Source organism: Gobio gobio (genome assembly GCF_949357685.1).
Source record: "Gobio gobio genome assembly, chromosome: 2".
NCBI lineage: Eukaryota > Metazoa > Chordata > Actinopteri > Cypriniformes > Gobionidae > Gobio > Gobio gobio.
Window position 1 is genome coordinate 41,143,094 of NC_137098.1, and position 27,791 is coordinate 41,170,884.

Sequence of the window (27,791 nt, forward strand, 5' to 3'; positions counted from 1 at the left end):
GCACAAGCTGGGGGTGAATGGGATGGAAGAAGAGTTCTTGTTTTGTATATCAGTTTCTGTCTTTTTATGTATTTTTGGTTAAAAATCAAGCGAACAAAGCGAAGATTCCTTCTGTTCCACTGTACAAAACTTTAAGGCGCTAAAGGGAGTAAATTCATCCGCGGGATAAGGTTTTAGTGGTGAAATGCCCGGCTGTTTGTAGATATATATTTAAATAATTGGTGAGTGTGTGTAAGTGTATGAAGATCGGTGTTTGACTGCTGGAGGAGTGTATACAAGGGTAAGTGCACCTCGGTTTTTTTCATCTTCATCTTGTGAACTTTTGGGAACGGTGTCTGGCAACTCTTTTTGCGTTCTTTATTTGATTGTGCTGGTAGTGATTTGAGTGGATGTGAAAGCGCAGAGGCAGCGCAGGGGGGTTTTGTTCATTTCTCTTTATTGTAGGAGTTGCAAGAGAGAGAGAGTGCAGCTGCAGTCAACGAAACCTTATAACTTACAACCGTTACACAATAACGCATCGAATGGCTCCCAAACATCCTATAAACGACACTTGCTTAGCAGAACTGGAATAATATGGTTGAAAATGTGATTCCAGCGCGTGCCGTAGTTTTCACACCATGCCGTGAAACAGTCTTGGGATGCCATTATAAATGCACTTTGCGCTCACATTTACATTCATTAGAGCAAGGGACAAAATCTCGAACCATAAACAGGATAAAGTGTGTATCGGTACTCTTGATGTGTTGAGCTCGACCAGCTCGCGCGGTGTTGAGCTATCATTATTGTTAAGAGCCGCTAGGGCGACAAGACGTGTGATCATGAAAGATTTTTTCCAGTTCGTGTTCTCGGCACCACGCCTTGGCATATTAGCACAAACGCGAGCTCGCTTTAATAAAGTCCGCTAAAATCTGTTGTCTGATAAGGTGGAGGAAAGTTGTAGGCCCTGTGTAGTGAGTTTGATGTGTGATTGTGTGAGTATATAAAGTGATGGTGCTGTTTCCGGTGTGGATGCGTTGGAACGCTAATGATGATGATGATGACCTTTCTCAAGCTTTCAGATGGCGCTCGGTCCGCTTTAACGACCGGGCCGTCAAGAGCTCCTTTCGCACTCTCTCAGTGTGTCTTTTTGTATTAGTGCTTTTTTTTTGTTATTAGCTTTGGTACTGTATAGCCGTCAAACAGTATGGTTGTCCTCATCAAAATCACACCGTTTTATTTATTACTATTTTTTAGCTTGATATTGCTACATGTACGAAGTTATGAAATAATACAGATTTGTCTTCTCCTCAGTTTTGTCATGTTTTATTCATGTGTGGCTGTGCTCTTCCATTATCAACTATGTTGACTGTACAGCCATTTTTTTCTTCCTCTTAACTCCACCTGCTTTTTTTCTTGCGATGGGTCACCAAACACTCCCAGTAAGACATTTCATCCTTTAATGTGCAATAAATTAGTTTATTGATAATTTTCAATAAATTAGGGCTCCAATAATAAAGTTCAATTATTTTCTATGAAATATTGCTTTTATTTTTAGTTCTACACAGTTGTAAATTGTGTAAATGACATGTAAAATATGTCAGTGTTTACATCGAGGTTAGTAGTCTTCTCACTGCATGCTGCCATGTTACTTTCACATAAAGATGGTGAGTGGATGCCAGAGTTTTTATACCATGTCACTTGACCAGAGTGATTTCGGGGCCTCCTTTTCAGTATTTTTTCAGACATCAGACCCACACACTCTTTGCCCTCCCCCCAGCCTCTTAAATTTCTGTTTCCCCCAGGATACATAAACCATGCAAGTGTTAAACATGTTATAGATACTCACAAGGTGTATTCAGTAGATACATGATATAGTAGCCTATATGTATGTTCATGCTCTCCGCAATAAGGTGACTTTGGCCAATATAGCACAGACTGAATTTTCTTGCAGGATATATGTTTAAAGCTAAAATTATGCCCTAAAATTGTAATTAATAATTGGATTTAAGTTCTAAACATGCTACTCTGTTCTGAGACTGAGTCATCCACCCAGGGCTTTGGAGAATGGTTGGATGAATGTGCTGAAGACTTGGCTTATAAATAGATTTATGAAGTGATGCAAAGGTTAACAAAGACTACAATAAGTGAAAAGTTCAGGAAGAGCATGCTCTTCTGAACCTGTTAGTTTCAACATGAGGCAGTTTCTCAAATCTGACATTCCTCCTTCACCCCAACTCCAATTTGTTTCTAATACTTCTGCCCTATATTAATAGTGTGCTGCAGTGATGTATTTTTGTAGGCAAATTTTCCATTGGCTTTTGGATTATTGCAGAAAATAAGCTCTGTGACCAACAAAAGTGGATCATTCTTACACATTTTGTTCATTGTGATAATTTTCACAAATAATCAAAACATTTTCCCTTGAATCTTGTGTTAGAGTAGTTTGCAAGTGTGTGATTATAAATGCTATAAAAGCAGACTAGTGAGTTTACCTGTTCAGTGTGATGTATCCAACAACCTTAGCCACTTGTTAGCCTTTTCAAGACAAGTATTATAAAGTATTTTATGTCAATTAAATATGAAAATATCTTGAGATTGTGTTAATCACATACCTTATTTCAGGCATTTAACCATGGGTGATTAAATCAGAAGTGCTTAAATGCTAACTTGTTTCCGAGGGTTGGCCTACAAAAATGTAATCTCTGCAGCACTTTATTAATGTGTATAATTTAAGAATTACAAAGAAAATTTATAGCACAGTAAGGCTCATTGCAGACAGCAATCTGTTCACCTTCATGGGGATTATATCAACACTTGAGCTTATGAAAAGGCTATGAAACATATAGACTGTGTTGCATGAGTGAATTACGCTGTAATGAAGCTGCTTTGAGTCGAGGGTGGCATTATAAACACTGCTATGAGTAGAGGCGTTGTAAAAGTTTGGTTAAATTTGATTAGGTTTGGGTGCAAGCATTAGACAGAAAACGAGAGGGTGTAATGTTCCCTTTCTCTAAAGAGTAGTTCTGAATTACTTGTGCTTCAGCACGTTTACTGAGCCAACAGGTGAGGGTATGGTGTGCCAGTCTGATCAGGCAGGTGTAGTGTGTGCTATGATCACTTTGGCTGTTTGCCCTTACTGAATACAGAAGTCCCAGAAAACTGCCCTCTTTTGCTCTGCTGTACAACTATGGACACTTATAATGCAGGATAAATAGGACACATTTCATCTACTTTCGGCTGGTTTGTAAGATTCATTGTTTTCATTTTTTTTAGTATTCTTTTGCATAAACACTGTCCTAAGGCAGATATATCAGTGACTGGTGCAACTACAGATAGAGGATGCCACTCTGTAGATGAGTGAGAAGCTCTCAGTGTGTGGAGTGCCCATCTGGTAGTCTCTGCTTTCATTCTGATGAGAAGAGTGATGATCTGTGGCAGAGACAGAGACTGATTCTGTGAGACACAAGTACTGAGAGTCTGAGAACAAAAAATAACAGCTCAAACAAACCAGAGAAAGCTGGAAGTGAGTAAATTTGCACTAGCATCCATCAACTAATATAAAGATGGTAAAAAGGGGCGTTTTCCATTGACTTTCATTCAAATGGATGCAAATGCATCAGACCGGAAACACAAGCTCATGTGAAAAAGTTTCAAATTTCGCTGCGTTCCACAGTTCAAGTTTGGTGAACTCTGACCCACGAATTTGCATCACGTGAAGACGTGTGACCAGTAGAAGATTTATACGTCATGCAGTTAAGTCGAGTGGATTGTATTTCTGTTGTTTTTTTATAACTATTTGTTATATGTTGAATTCATGTTTATAAAAAAGACATGACGTCATATCATGACTATAACTGTTGCATTGTCTATAGAAATTTATCATGCTCAAAGTCTAGTTTGACCACGGCTTAAGACAGAGACAGTCCACTTGTACACACAGTGAGGAAAATAAGTATTTGAACACCCTGCTATTTTGCAAGTTCTCCCACTTAGAAATCATGGAGGGGTCTGAAATTGTCATCGTAGGTGCATGTCCACTGTGAGAGACATAATCTAAAAAGAAAAAATTCCAGAAATCACAATGTATGATTTTTTAACTATATATTTGTATGATACAGCTGCAAATAAGTATTTGAACATCTGTTTATCAGCTAGAATTCTGACCCTCAAAGACCTGTTAGTCTGCCTTTAAAATGTCCATTTATTATCCTAAATTAGATGCACCTGTTTGAGGTCGTTAGCTGCATAAAGACACCTGTCCACTACATACAATCAGTAAGAATCCAACTACTAACAAGGCCAAGACCAAAGAGCTGTCCAAAGACACTAGAGACAAAATTGTACACCTCCACAAGGCTGGAAAGGGCTACGGGGAAATTGCCAAGCAGCTTGGTGAAAAAAGGTCCACTGTTGGAGCAATCATTAGAAAATGGAAGAAGCTAAACATGACTGTCAATCTCCCTTGGACTGGGGCTCCATGCAAGATCTCACCTTGTGGGGTCTCAATGATCCTAAGAAAGGTGAGAAATCAGCCCAGAACTACACTGGAGGAGCTGGTCAATGACCTGAAAAGAGCTGGGACCACCGTTTCCAAGGTTACTGTTGGTAATACACTAAGACGTCATGGTTTGAAATCATGCATGGCACGGAAGGTTCCCCTGCTTAAACCAGCACATGTCCAGGCCCGTCTTAAGTTTGCCAATGACCATTTGGATGATCCAAAGGAGTCATGGGAGAAAGTCATGTGGTTAGATGAGACCAAAATAGAACTTTTTGGTCATAATTCCACTAAACGTGTTTGGAGGAAGAAGAATGATGAGCACCATCCCAAGAACACCATCCCTACTGTGAAGCATGGGGGTGGTAGCATCATGCTTTAGGGGTGTTTTTCTGCACATGGGACAGGGCAACTGCACTGTATTAAGGAGAGGATGACCGGGGCCATGTATTGCGAGATTTTGGGGAACAACCTCCTTCCCTCAGTTAGAGCATTGAAGATGGGTCGAGGCTGGGTCTTCCAACATGACAATGACCCGAAGCACACAGCCAGGATAACCAAGGAGTGGCTCTGTAAGAAGCATATCAAGGTTCTGGCGTGGCCTAGCCAGTCTCCAGACCTAAACCCAATAGAGAATCCTTGGAGGGAGCTCAAACTCTGTGTTTCTCAGCAACAGGCCAGAAACCTGACTGATCTAGAGAAGATCTGTGTGGAGGAGTGGGCCAAAATCCCTCCTGCAGTGTGTGCAAACCTGGTGAAAAACTACAGGAAACGTTTGACCTCTGTAATTGCAAACAAAGGCAACTTTACCAAATATTAACATTGATTTTCTCAGGTGTTCAAATACTTATTTGCAGCTGTATCATACAAATAAATAGTTAAAAAATCATACATTGTGATTTCTGGGGGGGGGGGGGGGTTAGATTATGTCTCTCACAGTGGACATGCACCTACGATGACAATTTCAGACCCCTCCATGATTTCTAAGTGGGAGAACTTGCAAAGTAGCAGGGTGTTCAAATACTTATTTTCCTCACTGTATATGAATGGAGGAAAACATATATGATGGCTATAGTCCCGCTTTACAATGTTTCATGGAGGCTTTGCAACTCTCAACATGGCGGCTGTTAAATGACTTTTAAACTGAACAGATATTACTGTAGTGTAGACCTTGCTTGTTCATTAGCTGGACCACTCAAAAAAAAGAAAATAGCCTTTGTGTGATTTGAGGCTTTTGAGCACAATTTATGATTTTATTCCTGATTTGAATTTTGGTCTTTCCCCATACAAGTTATCAGAGCTGTATTTGCATGGCATTACAAATATGGCCGCCAAGTGAACTGACTTGCCTTCAAGGGACTTTGGTGTGTCTCTGTAAATGATGCTGTTCCAGGACATTGTGTTAGGAATTTTTTTGCTGTAAAGGGGACACTTTTTCACAGAAGCAATTTGTAGTTCTTCCATTACAGGAACCTTGATTGAAAAGGATATTTCATCCAAAAAAATCATAATTTACTCACCCTCATGTGGTTCCAAACCTGTATGACTTTCTTTCTTTTGTGGAACACTAAAGAAGAAATTTTAATGAGGTGTTTGCATGTACAATAAAAGTCAGTGGGGTTTAATGTTCTTCAAAATATCTTCTTTTGTGTTCCATAGAGAAAAAATAAGTCACAAAGGTTTGCAGTGACATGAAGTCTGACAGAAGTTTCATTTTTGGGGTGAATTATCCCTTAGAGTGTTTAACTTGAGTGAATAAAGAAGGATTGCTTTCTTTTCCAGTAAGCCTCCAATTTCTGTCCTCTCAATTTGGGATCTGCAATCTTTGCATGTAGCCCAAATCTTTATCCACAAAGCTTTCACTTAAAATGTTCCTTCCTGCTGACATCTTTTCTTTAATATAGCTATGATGTAGATTTGTCACTCTCCGGAGTGCTGCTGTGTGTAAATGTGTGTGCTCCTTACCATCCTCTCTTGTCTATTCCAGCTCCACCCCCCACTCTGCCAGTTGGATGGTGTTCAAGACGGCAGACGTTGGGAAGGTATAGAATAAACCATTGTTATAAGGGGGGTGCACACATTCTGACACAACTGTGATGGTCCGCTTTATGGTGTTTCATTGGCTAGCTAATTAATTTAAATGTTTTCCTGAACTATACACTTAGTACTATTAGTCAAAACAGCAGCATAGCTGCACAGCTCTGAGAGGAGAGAAAGAAACAGTTAATGCATGCGTCAGCATCATTTCCTACCTAAGAAGAATGACAAAAGGAGAAAACAGCATTGTGTATGTGCAAAAGAGTGCTGTTCAGTTTGATCTGTGGTTTTCAGGCAGGATTTGATGAGAGTAGTTCTGATTGAATCAGTACACAGAGATATATCCTACTAACACTGAGCAGATTTACACACACTCGCACAAGCTCACTAACAGATCTGTCATGGCATGGTCATGCACGGTGTGAGACCGCAAAAAACTCTTATACCTATTTTTTTAGTCGTTCAATAACATCTAAATTCATGAAAGAATATCTGCTCTCTTCCTTTTATTCGCCAGGCAGCTGTGTTGGGTTTTGGGAAGAAGAGATCGATGATGGAACTGCAAAATTTACAGGAAGCACTCAAAGTGGAAATCCAGATCCATCAGGTATCCCCACCACCCTCCCCTCACACCATATGGATGGAGTGTGTAATTGTTGCGGCTACAGTACCGTTGCCGTCCTCTAGAGGTCACTGCATCGACATGTGTTTCCCACTCTTGAGAATGCTAAAACTTTCTTTATTTTTCTTGCAGAAACTCGTGAGCCAGATGAAGCAAGATCCACAGGTGCGTCTCCCTCACTGAACATTTCCTTTACTGTTTGATCGATACGCTCTCATATACCGGCCGCTAGTGTACTAGTGTATCAGGGAGGAGTGTGTGTGTTCTTTGTACAGAATGCAGATCTGAAGCTGCAGCTCCGTGACCTGCAGGCCAAGATCACAGCGCTGAGTGAGCGGCAGGTGAGAGCTGCTCTCTGAGAGAACACCTGCTGCCGTATCAGTGTTCTCTATGAGCGTACACATGTCTTGATCAGTTCAATTGCTTGGGGTCTGAAAGTCCTTACCTCCTTGTGTGTCCCGAGAAAGCGAGGCGATCTTTTTAGGTTATGAAACCTGTGTTTTACATCATGGCATTGTTTTGTGTTGTATTGTGCTGAACATTTGTGGTGTGATTTGTGCATTGTGGTTTTGTGTTGCCAAATGAACCATTTGCCAACACGCACATGCGCAAATCTATTCTCCCCCTTTTCTTTGACTTCTCTGTAACTGATGATTAGTGTCTGGGGATGATTACGTGACGTACTGTTGTTCGATTGAGCTAACTGTACAGAACCCGAAGTTCTGTGGAGGAGATGGAGAAAAGATGTGTTGTAGACTGCAGGCAGCGGAGAGGAATTTTAATTAGCATCTTAAAGCTTTTTAAAGTAACAGAACAGAGCAGTTGCCATCAACAGGAGGAAAAACACACCTGAGATCATCTCTCCTTCTGCAGAGAAAAGGGAATAAGAGAAACGCAAGGTCAACCCTCTTAAAGCTTCGGCATTCAGAAATGTACCAGCCTGCAGCGCTATTTAATAAAGTGTGCTGCCTTCCTCGCTCAAACACATTCGGTGTCCGGTGGAATTCTCCCAGATCTAGGAGTATGTGAGTCTAACAGATGGTGGAGGAAGCCTGTTAAAGCTATAATCAGTGAGCGGACTGTGCTGGGGGGTTGTGTTCATATTCATTAATGTAACTGTCACTCTGTCTTCACTGGTTACAGAATCAACACATACTCAGCTGAACACAAACCAGCTGTATTGCACATTTGTAGCCTGCATTAAGTTAAGCCAGGCACTCTTACAGCCATCTAAAACTTTTGATATCTCCCTCCTTTTGTCTTCTCGTTATGATTGCTATGGAGCCATGCTCTTGTTGCTTTTTGTACACGTGCTCGTGTGTGTGTGTGTGCAAATTTTTTGATGCCGAACTGTAACAGAAACAGTGAATGGCTTCAAATTAATTGCATTGAGAGTATGTGAGGAATGATCATGTCATTTAGAATCACATTTTTGTTTTCTCACTGTAATTTCTTATTTTCTTTATTTATAACAGAGCTCAGTAAATGTGTAGGTATGCAAGTTGTTTATTATCAGCTAGAACTTTTATTTTTCATTCCTCTACACTCACTTAAGACTTCCATTTCTGTCCTGTTCCATCATTATGTAAGATGATTGTTACTGAAGAACCTGCCACACATCACTAAAGCATTTCTATTTTGAAAATGTGCACAAGAGTGTTTTGAGCTGCTTATGCAAATGTAGGTATGTTCTAATATGATCTAGTTCTTATTGTGTTAAGTAGATTCTAAAATAGAAAATAGATATGATGGTATTATAATTTTAAATATGAACATTTCATCCTTTAAAGGGGAATATCTGTCACTAGCAGCACCAAATGGAGTATAATTTATCAGAGGTGTAAAGAAAGAGTACCTGAAAACCATACTTGAGTAAAAGTACAAATACCTTACACCGAAAATGACTAAGTCACCAATTCCAATACAACTTGAGTAAAAATCTTTAGAGTATCTGAGTAAGTATAGTCTTGTTGACAAGTTTGGGTGAGTAAAGGCAAAATGCAAGATATAGTACCTTCAATGCCCTTAGATGGTGATATCGCTGCTTTATAGCAGAAACAAACTGCTGCAAAAAAAGTTAGGTGCCTTGCAAAATGTAATGTGTAATTGCATTACTCATCACAAATGTATTGGAGTAAAAATTAAATTTACTTATTCAAAAATGTAGTCAAGTAGAGAGTAAAAGTTGTTAATATATTTGATACTCAATAAAACAACAAAGTAGCCAAAAAGATACTTAAGTACAGTAGCTAATTACATTTGTTAAAATAATTTACACCACTGTAATTAATGGTGTTTCCTAACAAGTTCCCAAAACTCTCTTCTATCAGTAATTTTTAAGACTTAAAAGGATAGTTCAGCCAAAAAATCTAATTTCGAAGCATTCCCTAACCTGTAGAAAAAACATGTTTTAGACACACTATTACTTAAATATATCTTCAATACTACTTCAATATATTCATTCATGCTACTTCATTGTATTACTTCAATATACCTGTCCTTAATTATTTGAAGTGGTGACAATCCTTCCAGCTGTATACTGGACACGGTATATATTATTATATATATATTACTCCTAAATGTTTCTCTTATGCTATAATTCGGTTTCTTAAAACACCTTTGAGATGTTTTAAAAGGTAGAATACTGTTGGCTGAGAGGAAAAAGAGGGACTCCTTGTTCCCACTTGCTGTCAGTGCAAATGTGCCAAAATCCAACATGACAACAGCAGGCATAAAGAGAGCATGAGTGAGCGAGACTTCATTGCCGGTACGAGTGACAGAACACACAATAAAATGAACAGGCACTTGTTTCTTTCTCCCTCAGAAAAAGGTTGTGGAGCAGTTAAGGAGAGATCTGCTGGTGAAACAGGAAGATATGAAGCTGCAGACGCTGCAAGCCGATGGGCAAACGTCTACCTTGCTCATCACACAGACGCCTTTGTCTGCTGCCAGCCTCACTACTCCACAGGTACCCACACAACACACAGGAAACTATACTCGACTGCGTCATGTACACTAGGACTCTGCATGGGACCTTGTATTTGCTGAACTTTTTAAAGGATTAGTTCACCAAAAACAAAAAATTCTGTCATGATTTACCAATTGTTTTTCCAAACCCATATGACTTTCTTTCTATTGAAGAACACAAAAGGGTTGTCAAGTGCCAAAATTACAACAACAAAAAAACACCATAAACAAGAGGCTTTCAAGCTTCAAACAGGGCACAAAAGTACCATAAAAGTGGTCCATGTGAAGTCACTCCTGAGGCCATATTATTGCTTTGTGTGAGGAACAGGTTTGTTAATTTTGTTATCGACTTGACATCTGCCCTAGCTTTCTTTGGCATATTGATGAAAGTTCATGAGAAGTAGATTCTACAAATCAGTGCTTTTGTGTCAGTGGTCAGAATGATTTATTCATGAACTGAACTGATCTTGAGAGACTCAATAGCTACTAGCGGTGTAATAAGTTGTTCATGGTTAGGTTCTATTGCGGTTTTGGGGTCATGGTTTCAATACTGTTCAGTTTGGGGGCAGGGGATGGGGATTGCGAACTGGTCAGTGTAGGAGACTAAATATTTATTTAGTATTTGCCAAAATAAGCTCTGACATATGTCACTTTCTTTTTAGATATGCCATCAAGGCAAAATATACTCACAGTAGCAAAATGACATTTATACTCACAGTAGCGAAGTGATATTATCACAGTGGCTTTTTTCATTATAAGGAGATGAGTGGCAGATCATCAAGTTTGGTAAGAAGACCTTACCTATAACAGAAAAACAGAAAAAATCAACATGTTTTATGTGTTTGTGACCCTGTAGAGCTCTGTGGCCCCCGTCATTGCTTCAAAGACTCTACCTCTGGTACTCAGAGCTGCCACACCCGCCTCACCTATCATCATGACACCAGCACCTACTATCACCGTGGTTACAACCCTCGGCAACACACTCCTGGCAGGCCCTCCTAGCTCAGATCCTCAAAAGTCCCCTGTAAACTTCCAGCCGGTCATCCAGCCGACCAATCAGGGAGCAGAGCCAGTACGAGTCATATCCAATAGCACCGTTGTTGTAAGTATTTATTAAAGCAGTTTTGAGTCTCTTGTAACAGAACAGGAAGAGTTTTGTTTTTGCATTCCCTCTTGTTTTGTTGAGGTGGGAAGAAATTTCAGGCTGTCTGATTTAATTTGGATCCCAAGAGCTCAGAATTGGTTGTTTAGATTTTAGACACAATAATTCTGTTACATACTCTGTTCTGTAGCTTAAATGGTTAAAGTATTTTGTTGTAGGATGTATGTTGGACAGGTTAGTTAAGTGAGGGTGTCTAAATGGGTCTTGTCACAGGTGCAAGCTGCTTCCCAAACAATCAAAGTTCCTCAGTTTGTCCCACCAACCAGACAGACAACTCGGCCAGCCACTCTACCGCAGGTTTGTTTCCATAGAAACCCTTCACACCCTAATGCCTGGCTGGACTAGTGAAAAACCCCTCACTGCTGAGTGTTAGTGTGCATCTATGTGTCTTGTATTTGTTTTGTTTTTTTCAACTGCAGGTGTTACTTTTCTGTGTGATATTTTCTTCTTGCCCCATCTTGTTTTCTTGCTCTGGATTAAATTTCTGTGTGCTTGCATAGTCGTGACATGTGCAATCACTGCTTTGGCTGTTGCTTTTGACCCTACAGTAAAGTGATCCTTAACCCTGGTGTGTGTGTGTGTGTGTGTGTGTGTGTGTGTGTGTGTGTGTGTGTGTGTGTGTGTGTGTGTGTGTGTGTGTGTGTGTGTGTGTGTGTGTGTGTGTGTGTGTGTGTGTGTGTGTGTGTGTGTGTGTGTGTGTGTGTGTGTGTGTGTGTGTGTGTGTGTGTGTGTGTGTGTGTGTGTGTGTGTGTGTGTGTGTGTGTGTGTGTGTGTGTGTGTGTGTGTGTGTGTGTGTGTGTGTGTGTGTGTGTGTGTGTGTGTGTGTGTGTGTGTGTGTGTGTGTGTGTGTGTGTGTGTGTGTGTGTGTGTGTGTGTGTGTGTGTGTGTGTGTGTGTGTGTGTGTGTATATGCCATGTTAGGGTTGCTTGGTATAACTAAAATCACATAGCGGTATACACTACTGTTCAAATGTTTTGGGTTGGTAAGATGAAGTCTCTTATGATCACAAAGACTGTATTCATTTGATCAAAAATACAGTAAAAACAAAAAAAATATAGTTTCAAATATTTTTTTCTATTTGAGTGTATTTTAAAATAGAATTTATTCCTGTAATGGCAAAGCTGAATTTTCAGCATCATTTCTCCCATCTTCAGTATCACATGATCCATGAAATCTTTCTAATATACTGATTTGGTGCTCAAGAAAAAAAATTATAAGTATCAATGTTGAAGATAGTTGTGCTGCTTAATATTTTTAATGGAAAAGAACAGCATTTATTTGAAATAGAAATCTTTTGTAACATAAATGTCTTTACTGTCACTTTTGATCAATTTTGTGTTCTTGCTGGAAAATAAATATATTAATTTCATTCAAACATGTCTTACTAACCCCAAACTTTTAGTAGTGTACATCATAATATAGTCATCTTAGCTGAAAAAGTTTTAAAGAGTTCGTTCTCCCAAAAATGAAAATAATGTAATTTATTACTCACCCCATGCCGTTCCACACCCGTAAGACCTCCGTTCATCTTCAGAACACAAATGAAGATATTTTTGTTGAAATTTGATGGCTCAGTGAGGCCTGCATAGCCAGCAATGACATTTCTTCTCTCAAGATCCATTAATGTACTAAAAACATTTAAATCAGTCCATGGTAGTACAGTGGTTCAATATTAATATTATAAAGCGATGAGAATATTTTTGGTATGGATTTTTGGACTATTGTTATAAAATAATAAACAAATGTAGACAACTTTTATTTGCATTGGAGTGGAGCTGATGTTAGTGGTGTTGTGGAATAGTAGGGAACATATTTGTGTAAGACTAGAGTCTAAATGTGAGAGGGCTGCTGCTGATAAACCGCTGAGTTGGGCATCACTTTACTGATACAGTACCTCAGTCATTTTTTTCCACCTTTTATTTCTCCAGTCATTCCACAAATAATTGTGTACTTATTCCTGTGTGTGTGAGCAGGTCAGGCCAAAACCTCCAGCGGCTTTGTCTCCAGCTGCTGGTCAGGTCTCTGTGCAGACCTTGCAGTCACCGGTGTTACTAAGCACTGCCCTCCCTTCCTCTGGTCACGTCCAGCAGATGCGTATCCTCAATGGCCTGCCCTGCCCCAACAGCTCTAACAACACAAGCATCCTGATCTCCCCATCTACACACATACAGCCGTCTGTGCAGACACACACACAGCAGTTACCTCACAACAGCCCAAGCTCTGACAACACGGTGAGGGAAATTCACACCTAATGTATTTAAGTTTACTCTAAAACATTCATTAGAACATAAAGAAAGCAAGTTCACGCAGCAGCCATCATGGTCCAGCTTCAATACAGTCTAGGTACACTATTGTTCAAAACTTTAGGGTCAGTAAGATTTACATATATATTTTTTAAGAAATTAATACTTTTATGATAGTAAAGACAAAATGACAATTTATATTTTGAAGAAATGCTGTTCTTTTGAAATGTATATTCATCAAATAATATTGAAACAACAGCAGAACTGTTTTCAACTTTTATAATAATAAGAAATGTTTCTTAAAAGCACCAAATCAACATATTAGAATGATTCCTAAAGGATCGCATGACACTGAAGACAGGAGTAATGATGCAGCTTTGCCATCATAGGAATAAATAACATTTTAAAATATATTACAATAGAAAACAATTATTGTGTGTTGTAATAATATTTCACAATATTACTGTTTTTACTGGGGTTTTTTATCAAATAAATGCAGCCTTGGTGAACATAAGAAACATAAAAAATTCTAACCGACCCCAAACTTTTGAATGGTAGTGTATGTATTAATACATCTTTGTTTCCGCTTCAGATACCCCCAGTGGAATATGGGACAGAGCCAAAGACTTCATTGCTCATCTCTCCAGACACGCCTACACACACTTCTCCTCCACTGTCCTTAGATACGCCATCTTCACCTGCTCCCACCAACACACACACTCTTTCCTCCAAACATCAGGAGAGCCCTCTGGTAAAGTACTTTTATGTTCATAATAAAGATAATGATTAGTATGGTGATGTAGATTATGATAATTACTGAGATAATGGCATGCATTCTTTCCACAGAAACTGGCCTTCATGTTGTCTCTGGGACTGGTCACGCGCGATTATTTAGAAGGTCAGGAGAATGAAATGTGTCTGTGTGCGTGTTTGTTTGTGTGCGTGAATGTGTATTGACTTTTCACGCTTTGTTTGTGTAGAGATTCAGAGCAGGCGTCAGGAGCGTAAGAGACGTACAACAGCAAATCCAATATATAGCGGAGCCATGTTTGAACCAGAGGTAACAAACATACGCATGCATTAAACAAGCAGTTCAATGCAAACAGATTGGAGTTATCGGATGGAATGAACCATGCTTGTGTGTTTCAGCGGAAAAAAAGCTCAGTGTCCTATCTGAGTTCCATAAACCAGTCCAGCAGGAAGAGAGGTAAGTTCAGCCAATCACACTTTCTCTCTGTGCCTATATTAGATACTCTGTGACTCTGTGATTGCTGTTTAAAGAGATCAAACTGATATTAATCTGGTGGATGATAAAATTGCATAATAGATCAGTCGTGTATAAAATTACATAATTAAATTTTTTATTTTTTATTTACTTAGAACCGATCATTATATTTCTTCCTTTTTATAGCCCTTAAATAGTCTTGCTCCAGAAATTATTTGCAAATTAAGAACAAAATAGTCAGCCACAATAGCCAAAGCAGCAATATGAAATATGTTCATGGAATAATTCACAGTTAAAAAAACAAAACCTAGTATTTAAAAAAATGGGTCCAAACTGAATCATATACCTTCAGCACAAATGGACTCCTGTGTTCTTTAGAACATTTGCAGTGCATTCGCAGCAGATACACGCAAGCCCAGTTGTGTGCTGACGGTTTGAAAACAAAAACAAAGGTTCAAAAGGTTTCGTGACTACTACAGATTAAACGTACGCATTTTTGTATCCCCGCCCACGGACAGTTGGGTCAACAGAGGTTTATTAACAGAACATTATATTGGTAGGTTAATCACAGAAAATTGTATCATACTTTATCTACACTTTAAACAACATTATGGTAAAATGGAACACTATGGCAACAGCTTTCTTACCTTTACGTGACTGTTTTGTTTCAAGATGTTGGGCAAAACTGACAGATTGAATGTTTCTTTCAGTTTTTCTCCTCTGTTTGGCCTAAAACACTGTTGCCTTTCAAGAGTACTCTCGTATTGCGTAGCTACGCTAGGGGAAACTCCTTTCCTCGAGAATATGAAGCAAAAATTATCCTTGTAATTTTATCTATGTAAAACGCAGTGCAGCTGCACAGCGGATAAAGCAGAGCGTGCCAATGCGCCGATTGGCTGTGCTGCAGCAACTGCACGAACCTATGGCGAGGCGGCTAAAGCGGATGGACCAATGGGGTCGCTACAGGAAATCCCACCTAAAAAGACCACCTATATTTGCATAGCAAAGCTATAAAAGAGTGTGTGTCTCGCCATAGGATTCAGATTTAATCTCCTTTAGCGGACTTGCCCTTCGCTGATCTCCGGAACTGTGAAGGCGCCATAGACAAGCATCCAGCGGAACTACTCTGCAGCCCTGAGGACGCCGGATTCCTTCTCTGGACTCCGCCTTCAGCCTTCTGCTGTTCCAGCTGCGCCATCCGGCGTTACTATATCCTTTCAGTCTGTGTGTTTTGTGTGTGTGTGTTCGCCGCTGACACGCACACACTTTCTAAAAGAGTAGATGAGCGTTGTTACAAATGCCTCGTCCTTCCTGCGCCTCGTGCAGAGGCCCTCTTCTCTGCGGGGATCGCCATATCATCTGCACTGGTTGCACTCTCACAGGGTGGCTGCCCAGAGTGCGATGAGATGGCGCTGCCGTCCCTGCGGGCTTGGCTCGCCAGGTTTGATGCGGATCCCGCCCCACTCGTTCTCCCTCTCGGGCTGCGCAAAAAGAAGTGCTGTGACCAGAGGGATGTCTTAGCTTAAAGATCGACGGAGCGATCGCATAAGCCCACGCCAGAGAACTCCCCGCATGCCTCGCTCTCACCCGTCCTGTTTGTTCAGGAGGACCAGCACCCTTCTCAGGTAGCGGGTTCCGTTTTCTTTCGGCGGACTAGAAGCGGAGGAGGAGGACGACAGCCTTTCCCTTGCTGCATATGGGAATGACTCTCGGAACCCGCGACTTCGACCCAGTGTCGATGCCGAACTCGTTCGTGTGCTCACCATGGGGCCTGGGCCTCTCCGTCCACTTTTATCAGATTTTATAACTTGGAGGTCCCTGCTTTGCAAGCTAGGATTCTTTCCATATAAACGAATGTATAGTCATTTGCACACTTAAGGCCCAAATTCTTTCCAGTCTGGGTTTTTATCTCAACCCGTAATAAACTATGTGTAACACAAGCATATGTTTATCACATTACATACTATAAGGCGCGACTTTGTCTGGTCAAGGGTTTCAGAACCCATATATAATGTATACACATTTCAATATTAGGCCCAATTCTGTCCGGCCTAATTCTTATATGGGTTTCCCTTATATACCCTTATATGAGGCTCACTATTGTTGGCCTCTTTGTTCATTATATCATCTCTTCTATGTGCCTTGATTTTCACCTCAGGCCATAGTTGGGATTAGGTTTAAGCATGCACAGCGTTTTACATTAGGTCCCCTAGCGTAGCTACGCAACACGAGATTACTCTCGAAAGGGAACGAATCGGTTACTTGCGTAACCTCGGTTCCCTGAGATATGGAACGAGTATTTCGTAACGCGCAGTGCTTGTGCTTTGCTCAGGGTATCACTTTGCCCCATTGGTCCACCCGCTTTAGCTGCCTCACCATAGGTTCGTGCAGTTGCCGCAGCACAGCCAATCAGCGTGTTGGCACGCTCTGCTTGATCCGCTGTGGAGCTGCACTGTGTTTTACATAGATAAAATTATATGGATAATTGTTGCTTCATATTCTCAAGGAAAGGAGTTTCCCCTAGCGTAGCTACGCAATACTTGTTCCCTCTCTCAGGGAACCGAGGTTACGTAAGTAACTGAGTCGTTCATGGTCATCCAGTTCAACATGTTGACTACAAACACAGGTTTTCTTCAGATTCTCCATTGCGGCGTTCTCTCCTTATTTACAATCCTTTGCAACCACAGCCTACAATGCACTTGATCCTTCATTGGAAACCAATGTAACTCACTCCCACTAAATGTTTATTCTTTGAATTATTGCACCTGGGAACTAGTGTTGTTTTCGTCAACGAAAAGTATGACTAAATATCTTCGTCAACGAACCTTTATAACGTGACGAAAACGAGACGAGACGCAACGTAAATGCTGGTCATGTGACGATGACGAATAAAAACGAGACTAAATGTGGTTCACAAAATAAAAACTATGCTAAAATGTCTCTTCATTTTCGTTGACGAAAATGAGACGAGACGAAAAGTCGTGTTTTTATTTTGCAGTATTTCTGTGCGTCTCATTCAGGGGCTGCATCAGGTCTCACTGCGCAGACGCAGGTGACATCACTCTCTTCAAACCCCACTCGCGCGGCGTCTCCGGTGAGTGAACGGGTCCTATGGCCGGCCAGTCGGGGTTCGTAAGCCCTATTCGGACGGTAATTGTTTGTCCTGCGGTCGTAAGGTGTCTTCATCATTTACAGGGGCTAGTCAGTGATTTTATTGTCGTCTTAATGCAGAATATCAGTGTTTTTCTCCCACCACCCGTGTAAAAATCTCCGGCCGAATTACCTAACTGAATTACTGTTTGACAAACACCAAGGTCGTGGGGTGCCGTCTGAATCCACATCTCTGAGTTTTCAATCACTTCAGAATTCACGGTTTATATCCTTTTTGGCCACTGCAGAGCACCGTGCGGCTGTGCTTCGCTGTTATCTGGATGCATTTTAAAGATCTAGACTTGTATTACTGAAATATTGGTAAGTATTTACAAGAGCAAGATATTTCATCACCGCTCAAAAAAAGAAAGAAAGAAAAGCACGTAAACATTTGAAATGTGCCGTTATAACGGCAGCAATTATATATGTTGAAATAACCACAGCATTATGAATACCTCATAAGCAAATAAGAGGCTATATTCACTTATTTCCACTCATTTCCATGTGGAATAAAATTACATCCTTTATTTTGAGATAAAATACAAGACAGAAAAACATTTTAACTATAATGTGGGTCTAATTTTAAACATATTTAAATAATTAAATAATAATTTGGAAATTATTTTCCTATTATTAAATTAAAAATGCATTTATTCTTATTAAGACATTTGGAAAAACTTTTATTACATTGAAGTGGAAAATAAAACGGGTGTTGTGGAAATAGATAGGGAAAAATGTGGCCACAAAAATCACAGGAAAAAACACCACAAACCTTAAGAGACATCTCAATGTTTTTATTTATTTAATTTAAATGTATGTGTGTGTACTTTTAACATGTTTAGTTGGTAAAATAAATATGTTGTAACTTCAAATCAGAGCGTCTTCCGTGTCTGGAATGGATGTATTCTTGAGTCTGTAAGGTAACAATAATATAATAAGATAACATTGTTTGAAATGGGTTTGGCTAAAAGAAGATTTTGGTTTTGTCTATAATACGTACTTATACTACATTGACTGGGTTAAATAGAATTGCATTACTAAAAAGAGACTAAAATACAATTTGCATTGACTAAAACTTGACTAAAATGTCATCAGTTTTCGTCGACTAAAACTAGACGAAAATAGTCATAGATAATTCTGACTAAAATAAGACTAAAATGCTCAGACTTTTAGTCGACTAAAACTTGACTAGACTAAAAAGAGTATGACTATGACTAAAACTAATAAAAACTAAAATGACAGCTTGACACAAAGACTAGACTAAAACTAAAATGAAAACAGGCCGCCAAAAACAACACTACTGGGAACAATACAAGTCAACACCATTGTGACTAAAAGTTTGCTAAGAAGTATTTCCTACTAAAGCAAGGCAGTATTTGACTGGTCAAGTGTATCCATAACAGAGGGCAACATTGAAATCACCCAGAACACCCTAGCAAGCACATAGAAACACTAGAAAAACAGTTAGAAGACTTTAGCAACTGCATTAAATTAGCATTTTCTTCAGAAAATATAAAAGTCTGATTTTCAGGTTGAAAACTAAATGCAAACAAGATTTTCACAACGCTGGTTAGATGATATCCATATCTGTGAAATGTGACTTAACACAATGAATTGTCTAATTTTATTGCTGTAAAAATCTTTAGCCAGTCATTATTCTGTGCTTTAAGCCCCTTTTCCACACCTCTCATCCTGAACTGATCCACTCGTCTTTACTCCCATCAGTCAGTCTCTCTCTGTCTCACACAAGCACACATTCAGCAGTAATGACTGTTTGATTATGTAATGTGCTTACAGGCACTCTGCTGTGGAGTGGCCCTGGAGTGTATGTGTGAGGCAGGAAGAAATGACCCTGCAGTGTGTTAAGTGGGATAATGACTGTCTTCAGGCTGCTGTAAAAGTGTATACATTAGTAAAGACTCAGACAATGTTCTCGGCCTACTTTATAGATTTACAATTAGGCAAGTTGTGCACATCTAAAAGGTGTGACCAATACTGCATCATTAGTGTACCATTAGTACTTGCATTGGAAAGGCTTAAGTACAAAAATGCAACATTACAGTTTGCCAAAGATATTTTTTTGATGCTTTGATATGGCCAATCTTTCCATTTGGTCTTCAAAGCTCACCCAAAACCGCTTTCACTGTTGCATATTAAAGGAATAGTTCACTCAGAAATTCAAACTTATCATTTACACACCATGTTGTTCCAAACCTGTATGACTTTCTTCTGTGGAACACAATAGAAGATATTTTAAAGATTTTTTAAAATTCTTATTGTTTATATAATGGAAAGTCCTAAACCGCATTGGACCCCATTGACTTTATAAAGACACAAAAAAATGAGAAATTTTAGATGTCAGTTTAGACATTCCTTGAGGCGAATATCTGTCAGCATTCAAGTGATTGAGGACTGAATCAGGATAACTTAAGCCTGACAAGCCAGACCCACATCAAGTTGTTGGGTCTGGGAACTCACCATTGACAGGGCTCAATCCGAGGGGCGGGATGAACGGTAGTCTTTCAAATTCCCTCTGCACGCAATTGGATAGCGCATGAGCGCCACAACCAACCAGAGCAAAGAAGGTGAAGCCGAGCTAATGTTAGTTGATAGACTTTCGGCGTATCCGGTCGGCAAAACTTCGAACACATCTTCTTTTCTTAAGAATGCCTTCAGTGCCGTTCTTTGTTCTTTTCTCAAAGAAAAGCTTAACTCCAAGTCTTCCAGAGTCGCGGCCAAAGCCGATTCAAAAGACCGCTGTTCGTCAGCTTCTTTGTTTACGAGTAGCACACAGAACCTCAGCAACTCTGCCATGATGTGCCGTCATTATGTTAAGCCCGCCCACCGACTCTACACACGCTGTGATTGGCCTGACCAGAGTTTGTTTTTGCCAGCTCTCAGGTCGACCGAGAGTTGCTAGACTACACTCGCAGCAAAATAAATTTGCTGCCGCTAGGGTGCGTCTAGATTTCTAGGCTAAAGATAACTTGCAGTAAAGCCAAAATGAACTGTAGGTTAAATATTTGTTTGAAAGGTAGTTAAAATACATTCTCCAGTAGTATTTTTATGTTCAATTTTAGAGATCCAAAAACAGAAATAGTTTCTTTAGCTTCTCAATGATCTCGAGCACATTTTGGACCAAGACTTCTGCCATATATTGTTTCATTGATTATAAATCTTGACTTGGGTCTGTAGAAAACTTGAAACTTTTCTACCATGTGAAATGGAAGGGTACTATTAGTACTTGTTGATAAAAGACATCCATACTTGTTCTGTTCATGCCCAGTGCACACATAAATGTGCAAAATCTGTTGATTTATGATGCTGAATATGGCTCGTCTTAACATTTGACAGCATCTGTGTTAGCTGTAGATGAAAATAAGCTTCTTGATGCCTGGATAAGCTTCTTTGAATCGTTGCCCTCTGATCCTTCTTTGTTATTGGCATTTCTTATCCCCATCTGCCTAAATATAATGCCTTCTGCCTTTATCAGCTGATCTGAGGCCAGCTTTTTCAGAATGTGTTGTTACCCAGCATGCAATGCTTCCTTTTGTGATCTAACGATGCTCTCTCCCTCCCAACCACCATCACACCACCCCCACCCGCTCCTTCCTGGTACCCTAGCCAATGAGGACAGCTTGTCAGAGGTATGCTACACCAATGTTTTGTCTTCCTTTTTCTCTTTTCTTTTCTTTTTGTGTTTTGTTTGTCCTTTGTTTCATCTCACCCAGGTCGCCTTTCTAAAAACTGCAGTATTGTGGAGCGGGGGCCCCTCCCCCCAACCACCAGCAGCCATCATTCTACCTTCCCAGACCTACAGCGGCCCACCGCGGGCAGCCCATTCTCCCCTGCCCTCTCACTCACCCTTCCATCACATTCACCCTCACCCAGCCCCAGCTCAGCAGGGGATGTAAGTAGCTGTGATAGTCCACTACAGTTACTGAGACACAATTCAGACTTCCCTATCCCAGTGTTCACCATACTCCCCAGCGACATCTAGTGGTAGCGGAGGTGAAATTAAGTGTCTCAGGTAACTGAGAAACATTTATGTTAGAGATTCATTGCCGTTCACTCTCACTCGTAATTCATTTCATCTTTTTTGTCCCATGTCATGTTGTACTTTTGTCATCTTACAAAGCAGACAGTGTTTATAGAGGTAACCTAATAGGCTACTTTTGCAGGTTATATTCTTTCAATATAGAAACTTTTCATATGAATGGCTTTGTAATTTCTATGCAAAATACGAGGAAATGGAGGCAAAGAGGCAACCGTTAACTTAGGCCCACCAAAATGTTTGTATCCTTTTTAAAAAAACAAGCTCAATTTAGAATTGAATGGAAACAATAGCCCCTTTCACAGCAATCCTGGTAAATTGAAATGTCCTGAACAAATTTTCCGGTAAATACAGAAATGTGCTGTTCACACAAGCAATGACGTTATGTCTTTTTACTGGTAAGATACCATTCACACATCAGTACCGGTAAACTCTGCCATGTCAGTCATCGGAAATTACCTTTTAAACTCTGAGCCGTTTGATTCATCCACCTGGATGAGAAGCGCTTTTTTTTTTTTTATTATTATTATCACACAGAACACAGTTTTGCTCTTAAAAACACAACACGCATAATAGATTTTCGTCTAGCGTATATTTAAACAATTAAAAGCAGGATTACTTACTGTAAAAAGCTCCGATAGAGCTTTACGATTGGCCCAACAAGGCAAACTTCTTACGTCAGAACGTTCTGACCTCGTATGTCCTCATACTGGTAATCTTCATTATTTGAATACACACAGTGCATCACAACATTAATTTACTGGTAATGTTAAACTTCTCATACCAGGATGTGGCCTGAACTGATTTACTGGTATTTTTGAAAAGGTCCTGTTCACACAGGATCTCTTAATGTTAATTTACCAGTAAAGACTGTATGTGTGAAAGGGGCTGATAAGTATCAGGTTTCGATTGACAAGTCAGTATTTAGTGACTGATGTCATGAGATTTCAGTGGGCAGCATCTCATATGTGATACTTCCTCACATATAAATCGTCTGGGTGTCATAAGGGCATGCATATCTTCCTGAAACGCTACAATTCTGCTGCTTAGGACCCCTGAAGTACAGTATGAAGGATTTGATGAAGGGCTAGAGAAACTGAATAATATTCTCTCCAAATACACTCAAAACCAGAAAAATACATTAAGACTGCTCAAAACTTTGTAAGTTTGATAGCCTCATTTCTTGCCACTTCCTTTGTTTTCACTACTATGCATTCATTTCCACATTCATTTTAAATGTATGTTTTTGTGTGCATCACTGTAATGCAGACTGTAAACAGTTGTGTATTTCAGTACCATTCAGTACATGTTTTCTTCAGATTCTGCAGAAGGAAGATTCTATTGAGTGGCCAGGGACTCTTGCTATTGTCCATTCCTACATCTCCTATAAAGCAGGTGAGAATTTTTAACTGATGCTATCTAGACTGATGCTATCTTATTGCACACAACAACAAAAAAATATTGATCACCCAGAAGCACGTCAAAAACGTTGTAGAAAGAGGTCATCAATTAATGGGAGTTTTGGCAAGAGTCCAGAACACAGGCACTAATAAACTGGTCTTGACCAGTTGATCGGATTTTGCAGAGGTGGTCTTTCGTTGCACCATTATGTCATAATGTGACAATCCAAAACGAGTCTTCTTCAGTGCTTGGTTTCAATAAAAACTGTTTTTGGACTGAGGAAGTAACAGAGGAGTTCTTAAGGAGTTTTTATAGTACAATGACCTCTTCCATGTTAAAATCAAGGAAAATTATACTTCCCAATTCATGACCCTTTTAATATTAAAAGTGTTATGTAGAATCATTAAGAATTAAAAATGATCTGACAATGGACAAGAGCATATTTATAAATTTACATGAACCAAGATGAACAAATGTCTGAAAAATATATCCCTGATCCCCTGAAGATTACTGTCGCACCCTGTGCTGAGTGTTGCCTTCAACAGAAGCATATACCCTTGATTTAATAACTTCCATATTCGTGTTAGGTCTGTCTTGAAAAGTTTCTACAGAATTCTCTGGGGAAAATGAATGGGATGCTCTGTTAAGATTTACACATACACTCATTTCCCCGCAGCTAAAGAGGGAGAGAAAGATCGTCTGAAGAGATGGAGTGCAGAGCTGCGGCAGGAGAAAGAGACTCTAGAAGACCATGTTGGACAGCTCAGTAATTCTATAACGGTGAGAGAATCCTTAAGTTCATATCATCCACTTCGCGATGAGTCATTCCACTGAAATTACAAATCTAACTGATGCATTAATCTGCAAGAGTTCATTTATTATTCCGTACCTCCATAACTATATAATGATGAGATTTTGGTTCTACGAGTCAGCAGCACTGTGTCCTCTCTCTCCCTGCACAGAGATGTATGGACAGCAAGGACGGCGTCCTGGCCCAGCAGAGAGAGATGGAGGCTTCGCTTGAGAAGATGAGAGGGCTGGTGCGTCTGATCAGAGGGATCCAGTTGTCCCCCTTCATCTGCCCTGGGATCATGGCTAATGGAGAAATGTCCCACATTGGAGCTTCCAAAGCCAGCAGCTCCAGTGCGGTCACGACAGACACAAACAACAACACAAATACCGCAACAAGCTCCTCACAAGTTATGATGATAATTAGCCCCCTCACAAACACAAGCGATACCTTAAACCAGATCGGCACGAATAATAACGCCGAGGCTACAAGCGCGAAGAGCGATGAGGGCTGTGAGGAGAGCACACAAATCATCAGCACGTCCAGAATCAGGAGCGAACCCACAAATCCAAACGCCGCAGCTTTCAGCAATAACAGCAGTAACCAGGCGGTTCTGAGTACCAATGGAACCATGTCCGTAGGGGAGGAGAATGCAAAAAAACATAAAAACAATAACACCAGTGACCTCAGTGTCATCCCACAGGCCCTCCTCAGCCCGATTGTACCCCTTACAGAAGTGACAGAGGGGGTAAAATAGCATTGACCGCCGCAGTTGGGGCCCAAAGTGTGCCAGTTAACAGTGTTGTTGTTTTGTGTTGTTGTTTCATCTCTTATATCTATGAGGGAAAGAAAATCCATAGTGCCATTTACTACATGCAGGAAGGAGGTTCCTAAAGTACCAGCAATGTGTATGCTAACGTATGCACAGCGAAAAGATTTCTACAAAGAATAATGATATAGAAAAGAGTAATAAAATTTAAAGATATCACACCGTTGTGTGCCTGATACAGTTGCCATAGCACCTCTGAGTGGGAAAGCTTCTGAAAGCTGGATCGGGTGAAGGTCTCGTCCTGCTAGATGAGTAGTGCAGCTTCCTATCAGGTCCTGTAGCTCTGATCTAAGACATAAGATATGACATTTTGAGGGGTTTAGCGTCCGTTTTGTCTGTGAAACGCAGCCGAGGTGCAGTTGTTTCGTCTAGTTTTCAGCTGTTGCGTCTCCAGGGCGGAACATGGAGCGCAAAAACTGGTTCTTTATCTCACACTGACAGAAATACAGGTCTTCCAGGCGTTCTGCTGGAGGTTTAACTATTATCATTTGCATTTGTCTATTTTGTGGTGTTTTTAAAAACCGAAAACAACATTTCTGTAAATATTTTTTTGCTATTTTTACACATGACCTTATTTATAATTTTCTTCTTTCTTACAAAAAAATATTCTGTAGTTCTGTTCTGCCAAATAATCAATGCCACAGGGAACTGTTCTTTTATGTCACTCTGAACATTAAATAGATATTTAAGAGTAGTAGAGTAGTATTTGTAGTGTCAGTCCTGAAGTGTCTGTGAGGTAAATTCTGACCATGCCTTATCTACTGAACATAAGTGATTTCCTGAGAGCGCGGTTCAGGCGCAGTCACCGAAGGGAATGATTTGAGACTTCTCTCACATCACTCTCACTCCATTTCCACATTTTGTTTAAAAAACATTTTTTTACCCAGACTGTAGCAGGGGTCTCATGCCTTGTCCACGACTTACGAGGAATCATGCAGTCAGAAATATCCCGTTAAACCGGTGTGCCAGTAACGTTATGCTTATGGGCCAATTTAAGGGCTTCTGTTCTGTATCGTTTTAACACGCATGGTGTCACTTTACTAGGTGATAACACTGTTCTGTAAACCTGTCCAAAAGCACAACACAGCAGGCGTACGTTATACGTGCCTAGCGCAACTACTTCACCATTGTCTCCTAGGGGCTGTTCTGTTAACGCTTTACTTTCTTTACATATTGCATTTTCTCTAACCATATCGGAGCTCTCGATGCTCTCTCACCGCTGTATACTTCACAGTGTGTGACTGCACATGAACAAGCACAGACAAACACTTCTAACACCTGAGATACAGCCGTGGGAGCTTGAACACTGTATCATGTGCCAAGATGACACTTCCATAGTGTTTTTAAAAAATAAAAAAGCACAAGAAATAATCCAGAAACACAGTGGTGTCAAACACAAGGGGTGCGACGCTTTTGATAAAAGACAGAAATGTCTACAGTGTTTATATCTTCATTTCAGGTTCATGAGTGTTTTCAATGCTGAACATGCAGCTCTGGCCTGCAGTAGCCTCTGTATTGGTTGCCTTAAGTTCTATAGACTACGTTAGGCTGTTTCATAGTAGTGTAATGACTTGTTGGTGTCTTAGAGTCAGTTGTCAGCAAAACAAGTTTTTTTTTTTTTTTCCTTTTCGGTAACAGAACCTACTTTGTCATACGGTGTGTGTGTGTGTGATCATTCTGGTTGTGATAGTGAGGACAGTGCCTGCGCTGCCTAGAGTGAATCTGACCACTACACACAAAACACAAAGTTAACTGCTGGTATGTTTACTTTTAGTTAAAACGATTCCATCCCAGTCTGATGATCTGGGGATCTGTCCTTCTTTTTATATCCCATCTGAGTTTTCAAGAGGATACTAGTGCCGAATACTGCTCGTACCATATCTTCCTACGGCAGAGTAGTATGCGGTTCCGAATTCAGCGAGTATTCACACATTTTGTCTGATGAAAGTTAATAAAGAAATATTTCATCACAATTGCGAAAATTCCAAAGTGACATGCAGAGAAGCTGCGTTCTGTTTGGTGGTTTAATGGTATGTCAGGTTTTCCACTGCATTGAAAAAATAAAGAAAAGGGAAAAGAGCCCTTACATAAATGCTCATCAGATGTGACATTTGCAAATGTCATCTCCTGTCCTTAAGGGCCAAGAATCCTATGGCCAGATGTGGCTAGTAGGACTGACAGTGCTTCTGTGACAGATGTTCTCTGATGAGATAGATGGGAATCTATGGTGTCCCCTCATTCATGTTCCCTACACATAAAAATTGGGTATTGTGTCCTGAAGTGTGTGAAATCTGATTTCCTCAGATGTTCGTGTTTACCGAGAGCTCAGGCTTTTGTTCATGTTTTCAACACGCATAGTAATGCTTATGAAGAGTCACATTCTTACGCCTCATGCTGTTACCTCATTCAGGTTGATGAAACCCTCAAGTAAAATCAAGGATAGATTATTGCAACGTGAAAATATCAGTGCTTAATCTAATGTCCTTAACTATAAATTAAGAACACAATTTACATCAATTTGTTGTATAAAATTGTCTAGATTATTTCATAATAGTTTTTGAAAGGGATGTGTATTGCTCTTTTGTTTCATTTTACTTTTATACATTTTTGTATGTTTTGTTTTTTAACCTTGTGTGTTGCCTGATGTCTGTTTACCTTTTCTCATAGAATTCAAGTCCATGTGTAAGTTATTTGAATATATAACTTCATGAATTCTTTCTGTTGAGGAGGCTGGTTATTACTGGAGCATTTGATCAATTTGTATTTATTTATTTTTACCATTTTTGCTAAATAAAATTGTAAATTAAATAGTCTGTTTTTCTCTCTAAATCTGT

At 39.9% G+C, this 27,791-nt stretch overlaps 1 protein-coding gene across 1 annotated transcript; it reads left to right on the plus strand.

The window, feature by feature from the left end:
• On the plus strand, positions 1-27,764 carry phf21aa (PHD finger protein 21Aa). Its single transcript, XM_079811170.1, has 17 exons — positions 1-280; positions 6,465-6,519; positions 7,032-7,121; positions 7,269-7,301; positions 7,412-7,477; positions 9,961-10,104; positions 10,960-11,205; positions 11,479-11,562; positions 13,239-13,496; positions 14,101-14,259; positions 14,355-14,406; positions 14,489-14,568; positions 14,658-14,715; positions 21,615-21,793; positions 23,257-23,332; positions 24,015-24,118; positions 24,301-27,764. Exons 2-17 carry the CDS (start codon positions 6,490-6,492, stop codon positions 24,883-24,885), a joined length of 2,244 nt encoding a protein of 747 aa, XP_079667296.1. The 5' UTR covers positions 1-280; positions 6,465-6,489; the 3' UTR covers positions 24,886-27,764.
• The last annotated feature ends 27 nt before the right edge of the window (positions 27,765-27,791 follow it).